The sequence below is a fragment of the Sphaeramia orbicularis genome, chromosome 9, assembly GCF_902148855.1.
Source record: "Sphaeramia orbicularis chromosome 9, fSphaOr1.1, whole genome shotgun sequence".
In the NCBI taxonomy this organism is placed as follows: domain Eukaryota; kingdom Metazoa; phylum Chordata; class Actinopteri; order Kurtiformes; family Apogonidae; genus Sphaeramia; species Sphaeramia orbicularis.
Window position 1 is genome coordinate 52430769 of NC_043965.1, and position 8269 is coordinate 52439037.

Genomic DNA, 8269 nt, shown 5'->3' on the forward strand with positions numbered 1-8269 from the left:
GTCTTTGTATCTTAAGTAAATCTTCCAAAACCAGCCTTTTGCAGGGATTGTAATAGTTAATAGCCACCACCCCCTCCCCTTTCTCCCATATTTCCACAACTATGGACCAACATGGATACTAACACCTCACACATGGTCCTCACTGCTTTATGCATCGCAAAGAAAACTATTCTTGTGAATTGGAAAACAAAAGCCAATCTGAGCATCAACCAGTTTAGGAACCTTCTATTAGATCACATCAGTAATGAGACAATATCTGCCTCTTCAAACAATCAATTGGACCAGTCTCATTCTCTGTGGACCCCTGTGATTAGCTCTATCACAACACTCTGAGTGTTAGGAGGCTGGCAGGAGGTGCTGAGGGGCTACGGGTCACTAGTGGTCCCTCGGGGTGGGGGTCTGGACTGCCCTGCTCTGGGGGCGGTTTGGTGTTTGTCCCGGTTGGGGCGGGGGTGGACCCGACGCCGGGGTTGCCCTGTGGTGGTGGGGTGGGGGGCTCCGGGTTGGGCCTGGGTCGGTGGCCGGCATCCCCCGGGTCGGGTGGCTGGGGTGGGTGGGGTGCAGTTCCTGGGCCCTGGGGTCCGGGTGCTGCCCCTCCCGGGGTGGGGGGGGGACCCGGCATGCGCCAGGATGTCTGGGCTGGCCTGGACTTGCCGCTGCAGGAGTGGGCGGGTGCGTGCCCCGGTGTCTGGCTGGTGCCTGGGAGTCCTGGGGTGTGTGTGTGTGTGTGTGTGTGTGAGAGAGAGAGAATGTGTGTGAGTGTATGTGTGTGCACGTGTTTGTGTGTAGGGGTGGGTGTGTCAGTGTGTGTTGGTGTGGGTGAACGAGTGCTCATGTGTGCATTAGAGTATGAATGAGGGATTGTGCATGCAAGTCTGTGTGTGCGGGCGTGTGGGGGAGCTGATGGAGCAGGTGTGTGGGTGTAGATGTACATGTATGTTTGGTGAATGAGAGAGGGTTGTGGTGTGGTGGTGGTGGGGGAGGGGGACTGCAGGTGTGCCTGTGGGGGGTGGGGGGCGTTGCTGGGGGTTCTCTCGGGGTGCGATGATGGGGTGCGGCTGTGGTGGCGATTGGGACCTGGGGCGGGGGTGCTGGTCGCTGGGTCTCGTGCTGTGGGGTGGCACTGTGCCGGTGATCGCTGCATCCCTAGTGCATGTAAGACTGGGGAGGTGTGGAGTGTGGTGGGTCCCCGCACCTGTTTGGGGGGCTTTGGGGTGGCAGGTACCAGGTCCGTGCTCCCTTGACTGCATAGGATGATTGAGTGTGTGAGTGGCCTCTGGGGGGGTGGTGGCTTTCTGGCTGCGGTCATTGGGTGCCTGGGGTCTCTGGGCTGCCCCGCTCTTTGGCGGCCCCTGCCTGGAGACGGGTACTGGGGAACGGGGGTGCCGAATGCTGGCTGGCTCGTCTTCTGGGAGGAAACTTCCTCCCAGTCATACTATCCCCAACCCCTCGCCTCCCCACCCCCCTCACACAAAGCACGTAGGGTCTTGGGGAGGGTGCACATCCCGAGGGGGTAACGGCAGGGGGGGTCACTAAAACGGCCTCCCTCTGTGGTACCCTGGGGTGGCTAACTCTTCAATTTTAATGACACCCACCCACAACACACAGAAACACTAACACCACACATTCACTTTTGGGGGGCGGGCTGCGTGGCGCCTGGTGGGCGGTGCCGTGCCGGTGGGTGAGGCTGCCTGTGTGGTGTCGCCCTCAGTGGTGCACAGTTATGCTCCTCAATTTTAATTGCTTGCATACACACCTCACACTTAAAAACACTGATAAGTGGGGAGGCGAGGGGGGGGGGTCTTCCCACACCCCTGTTTCCTGGATGCCGTCTGGGGCGGGTGGCCCCGGGGGGGGGGGGGGGGGGGGGGGCTGGGACATTGGCTTGGGGCTCACCTGGCTGCATTGCTGGGGGTTGCCGCCCTCTGATGAATGATGCGTGCGCATGGGGATTGTGATTGGGGGGGGGGGGGGGGGGGGCTGGGCTAGCTGCTCTCTTGCCCGCCGCAGGTCGTGTTGGGACCGGGAAAGATGTGTGTATTTGGGCATCAGGGGTGTGGTGGTTGCTGGCGGGGTGGTGGACCGCGGTGGGGTTCCTGGTGGCTGGTGTTGCCGCCCTGGGCTGCGGTTGGTGCTGGGGCTGCGCTCGGGTACCGCGCCTTGGGGGGATTCACAGCAGTGCTGCTCACTGCTGGGGGGGGGGGGCGACACTCCGGTTACACGTGTCTGGTGTGTGCAGGTGTGTGTGCAGGTGTGTGTGAGGGGCTGTTGGTGGGTGTGGGTACATGTGTGGGTATGTGTGTACATGTAGATGTGTACGTGTGGGCGTGCATGTGGGTAGGTGGGTGTATGGGCATGGGTGGAGGTGTTTGTGTGTGTGTGTGTGTGTGTGAATGGTCAAACATGTGGGATGGGTGGTGTGTATGTCGGGGAGTCAGTGGGTGTGTGTGCATATGCTTGTGTGGGTGAGTGAGGGACTGGGGTGTGTGTGGGGTTTGGGGGTTGGGCTTGGTGGGATGGGGAGATGGGCCTCCGGGCCCCCAGGGCGCTTGGCTGTGGCATCGGGATGCGCACTAGCCTGCAGCGGGTGGCGGTCTGGGCCGACCTGGCCACCCGGTGTGCTGGGTGGGACCCCTGCCCGGGGAGACTGGTGGCTCCTGGGCTCGTGGGGCTCGGGGACCGGCGCCTTGCCTGCCCCTGGGTGGCCGGCCCCCGGCGGGGGGGTGGTGGCTGGCGTCCCTGGCCCCCTGGGGCCTGTGCTCGGCTGCTGTGGGGCCTCAGGCGGGGGCCTACCTCGACCATCTTCGGGGCGGGTACACTGTTGCCTCTCGGGGGGGGGGTGGGCTGGATCCCCCCTCTTTGTGGTGTCTGCTGGATGGCCGGGTCTTAGGGCCCTCTTGGTCGGTCCCTGATCCTTGGAGGGAGTGCGGTTGCGGTTGCATGTCTGTGTTCTTCACCTCAGTCTGTTTGCCTGGTTCACTCTGTCACAGCAGACGAATGTGAACAACTGATGTTGTGTGGATTTGTTTCTGGTATTATTTGTTATAGGTATTATTTGTGCAAATGTGGTATATGACACTTTGTTCATGCTTTCTTATATTCTTCATTTCATAGGTCTTATGTATCTCATTGTTGTGTTTTGTTTTTGTTTGTTTTTGTTTTTTTGTAGTTTTGTTTGTTTTGTTTTGGGTTTTTTTTTCTCTCTCTCTTCTGCCCAGTTTACTCAGTTCTGGTTGTAGTTATTGTCACCATAATAATTGTCTCCATGGGTGTTGCTGTTTGTATTGTTGATACTTTCTTGTGAGGGTCTTCGCCACCTTCTTCTCTCTTGTTCTCTCCCCTCCTTCTACCCCCCCCCCCCCATGTCGGGTCCAGCATCGAAATGTTGTTCAACAAAAATCATAATAAACACAGTGGAATGTCAAAGGGCGCTTTATATACTTTGTGAAGTTACCCTTGGCAGAGCAGGTTTGTTCAGCACCAGAAGGAGCCAGACTACCATTCTGCTGTTAGGACGCTGGACAGGACAAGTAGGGAAAAAAAAACAACAAAAAAGTAGTGTGAGATACTCCCTGGTAAAATGTCCAAATAAAAGAGGATACACAAGCAAAGGTGTTAGAAAAATGGGCAATGATGACTGGGAGTACAGTTGGTGTCGGCTGCTGCCTTATCGGTACAGACAGCTGCCTGTCAGCCAGCTGAGCCCATTAAAGAAGAAAAATAAGAAAAACTAAAAAAAAAAAAAACAACAATATTTCTATTAACTTCTTTCCACGTCACTTGTTCCTGCCCTTCTTCCTCACTCTCATCTCTCCCATGATTTCCTGCTCTAATTCTCTTAAGCCCCCGATTTCCATTCTGTCGCCCTTTCATCTTCCCCGATCCGTCTTCCTCCCTATCTTCAAGAAAATCCATGCCTGCCCAACTACCTATTTCTGACCCATTCACGGAGCAATCGCGCTCAACCGCCGTTAATACAAGGTCTTCTGAATTTAAATCTCCCTCATTTCATCACATAGTGATTTCTTGCTTCCTTCCTGTCGAAGACAACGCCATCTGCTCTCCTCCTCGACACGTTTCAAAACTGACAGTCTGATGGTCGCCACACTGATAAAAATCTTCCGGAGCCGTCGGATGCACACCCCAGTTTTTTCTCCCGGTGCTTCTCTGTCTCCCGTTGTTTCCTGCCTCGTGTTTCCAGCGTTCCCATGCCATGTGGGGACCCGGGCCATGAGGGGTCCGGGCTCTCCTCCCGTGTCTTCTCCCGTGACTGTCATTCAGTTCGGTGAGTTCAATGGTTCTGGTCTGCCTGTTCATGTGTTGGTTACCCCCTTGTTTTAAGTCTGTTTGATCCAGCTGTTTTATCATCCCTCCCTCTGTTGCTCAGTCCATGTGTTTTTCCCGTGTGTGAATTTCTCGTGTGTGTATTTCTCGTGTGTAGGTCTCGTGTGTGTAGGTCTCATGTGAGTATTTCTCATGTGTGTATTTCTCGTGTGCGTTTTTCGCAGTCTAGGTGTGTTTTAGGTTCCTTGCATTTCTTCAGCCTCCATGTTCTGTACCTTCAGTTATTTTTGTCCTGAACAAAGGAATACCTTTGTTCATATGTTTACTCAATCTCTATCTTCCTTTTTTCTGCCCTGATCCCTTTGGTCCTTTATCATGTAGTTATGTCATTTGTTTCCTGTTCATGAGGTTTCTATTTTCATGTCAAGTTATTTCTTGTCCTATGGTCTGCTTCATGTTTTTGTTTTTTTCCTCCTGCGTTCCTTATGTTCTCTGTTGTGGAGCGTTTGTCGCCTATCGTACCAGTCCGTCTGTCATTTCTCTTGGTCCTTCATTTCTCTTTAGCCCATGCCTTTAACTCATGACTTTAGCTTGTGTCATTAGCTCATATTTTTAGTTTTTGTCTTTAAGTCATGTTTTAGTTTTTGTCTTGAGCTCATCTCTTTAGATTTTGTCCTTAGCTCATGTCTTCTGTGTTTGTCTTCAGTTCATGCCTGTAGCTCATGTCTGCCACTCATGTTTACTGCTCTTCTCTACCACTTTTTTCTTCAGTTCAGCTCTTTTTTTCAGATCAGCTCTCAGTTTATCCCTTCATGTACTTCAGGCCCATTTTGTCCTTCTCTTCAGTTCAGTCCTTCACCTGTCTTCCTGTGTCCCTCCATCTTCCGTGTTCCTCTGTTTTCCCATGTTCCTTTGTCTTCCCATGTCCCTCTGTTTTTCCAAGTCCTTCTGTCTGCCCGTGTTCCTCTGTCTGGCCTTGTTGAGCTGCATTATGTAATAGATTCCCATTATGTAATAAAAGTTCAAAATGTAATAAAAATGTCACGTCATCTTGTAATAAAGCCGCATTATGTAATAAACTGACGCATTTTGTAATAAAATACCTCAGTGCATTATGTAGTAAATTTTTTTACATTATGTAGTAAGTTATTACAATTTGAGAAATTTATTACAAAATGCACTTGACACATTTTTATTTTCAGGAAAATGTAATAACATGGTTCATTATATAATAACGACACTCAAGTAGATTTTTTTCCCCTCTTTAGTTGAAGTAGCCCTGCAGATTAGTAGTTGTAGTAGTGCTAATGATAGCCTACCTGTTAACATTACATTCACAACTAGTCCACACACTCCAACATGCACACACAAAGTAGAAAATGCTGATGTTGAACAATTTATTTCTAAACAGAACCTTTTTAAGGCAAATTAAAATATTTTGATCAATATAAGGTGTCTATGCCAGTTGAAAAAAAAAAAACCTCAGGAAAGTGTCTTTAACAATGTAAACAACATCTCTGGATATAAAACAAGAGCAAAACTGTCACACCTTTGGTGGCTAACTTGCAACTAAAATGTATTTTGCTGAATATATTACGATCAATATAAAGTGTCCAGGAGTTTTTTTTAACTGGGGAACAGGGGCGCTGTGTCATCATACTTTCGGCTAGTACCCCCTTACCAAAATTTCGATGTTTTTTTTTTCTTTTATCCCAAAGCTCACAGTTACGCTGTACACTTATTAGTGATGAAAGTTTTCCGTTTTTTGCCGGAAATCAGTTTTTTTCTGAAAACTGAGCATATGTTACGGTAAATTAACTCTTTCTTCACCAATGATGAGATTTTCCATCAATCCGTGTTTTCACTGTTATAGTTGTAGTTTTCGAATCACTGTATCCCATAGCGATGCATACAGCACCAGTCACTCTGAATGAGGAAATGCCGATTCTGCAGGAACCGCACGCAGTTTCAAAAGCCTTAAAGATAATTATGGAGACAGAGTCTGACAATTCAATATATGATGGAGCTACAGAGGAACCATTTAGAGACAGGAACGGAGAAATAGAAGGTGAGGGAAACGGACACGGAACACGGGAAACACGGATCGGCTCAGGTCCGACAGGATGAGGATGACGTGGGGGGGCATGGAGCAGCACGGAGACAATGACAGACAGGGGGAAGAGAAAAGAGACGTTTATAGTGGACATTCAAGGAGAAGACAGACAACCAGATGTGGGACAAGACAAAGGACAGCTAGTCTGCATCTTTTACATCTGTTAGACAGTGTGAGTTCAGATTCAGACTGTGGACACAGAACAGATTCAGCTCTATAATGTCAGCGGGGACACAGGTAAGACACTGTTTGATTTGGCTTTAGTATGAAATAAATAAATACATATATTCATAAACAGATAAATAAGTAGATGTCCATATAATTTAGAGCCCGACCGATATGGGGTTTTTGGGGCCGATGCCAATACCGAAACTGGGGGCTAAAAAAAGCCGATATCCAATATATCGGCCGATATCCGATATTGGCCGATAACCGATATATCGGCCGATATATGAAATAAGAACACTGATCTACACAGGATATAGTAATCTTATATTAGATAATTGTGGACAGATGGATAAACAGTTGCATAAATCTGTGTTTATCTCACACAGATAATGGACCCAACTTTCAAATGCAAACTATGCAATCACAAAAATAATTAGAGCAAAAAATATGACTGAGCACACAATTATGTTTTCACTCACAAATTTTGATGTGTCTGCCTCACGGCACTACAACTTCTTATGTGGACTAAGGACTAAACTGAGCATGTGCAGAGTGAATTAGGTGAGTCCTAAGTTGTTCCTGATTGGAGCAACTGCAAGAGTTACAACTGACCCGTGTTACAACTGTCCCCAGTCTCCCCTACACTATTAACACCCAGGCCTGTCTGCAGAATGAAACTGTGAGGGAGACAGGAAGTGCACGGACATGGGGGTGTGAATACTTCATAAGATGGGGGAGGTCCGTGATTTTCTGAGCGGGGGGGGCGGGGGTTCGTCAGAGTGCATGGTAGCGGTCCGTGATTTTCGCCGGGGTGGGGGGGATAAGCAGTCCATCCTTGTCAGAGAACGCGAGCAGGGTGGTGGTGTTGTTGTTGCTCCATGATTATCTGATTATGTGTGTGGAGGGGTGATAGCGTCATCGTCTGAGCAGGAGTGAAAGTGAAACTAACTCGCTTTAAAGTTCCTCTTATTCTCCGGGCAGCACACACACACACACACACACACACACACACACACACACACACAGGAGCAGCGAGCGACAGAATCTCCGCGCAGCAAAAATAAGTTAATATATTGGCTACATAGGCTACATATTGGCCGATGTTGATTACTTGGTGATACGCTATAATCGGCCCGATTAATCGATCGGGCTCTAATATAATTATTTACAGATCAAACACAGCAGGTGGTCCAACAGGAGGACGTGGTGCTGCCAAGGAAAGGCCAGAAATCTACAGTATTTAGTGCATTTGTTTCTTGTTTTTGTTGAAAATAAGGAATATTGAAGTGCTGATATCAAAAAGTTAAACTAATATGTGGAAGACTCATAAATGATGTATGTCAATGTGTAAAGTTTATAAGGAACCTGGTGCTTTAGAAGATGTTTTGTCTAAAGTTTGGTGTGGATTCTCCTAATATTTTGTGGAATGATGGGATATCTTAGAGCTGTTTGTTATTATTACTGTTGTTATTAGTATTTTATTTTGTGATTTTGAAGACAGTGTTACTGTTTGTAAATAAGAAAGAGTCAAAAATTTAAATAGGAAATCAGTTTTATCTTAAAAATCAATGTCTTTGAAAAAAAACCAACAATTTTCTCAGTTTTTTGCTCAAAATTCAGTTTTTTCCTGAAAATGACAAATCTTCAAATGTTTACATCTCACGAACAAATGAATATAGAATAAAATTGTTTTTTCTGTTTAAA

General features: G+C 48.2%; 1 protein-coding gene across 1 annotated transcript; it reads right to left on the reverse strand.

Annotated features, from left to right (window-relative positions):
• Positions 1-319: 319 nt before the first annotated feature.
• Positions 320-5274, reverse strand: LOC115426252 (basic proline-rich protein-like). The gene is made up of 3 exons (XM_030144254.1): positions 5144-5274; positions 1024-1356; positions 320-656 (listed from the first exon to the last, which is right to left on the reverse strand). Exons 1-3 carry the CDS (start codon positions 5272-5274, stop codon positions 320-322), a joined length of 801 nt encoding a protein of 266 aa, XP_030000114.1.
• Positions 5275-8269: the final 2995 nt, after the last annotated feature.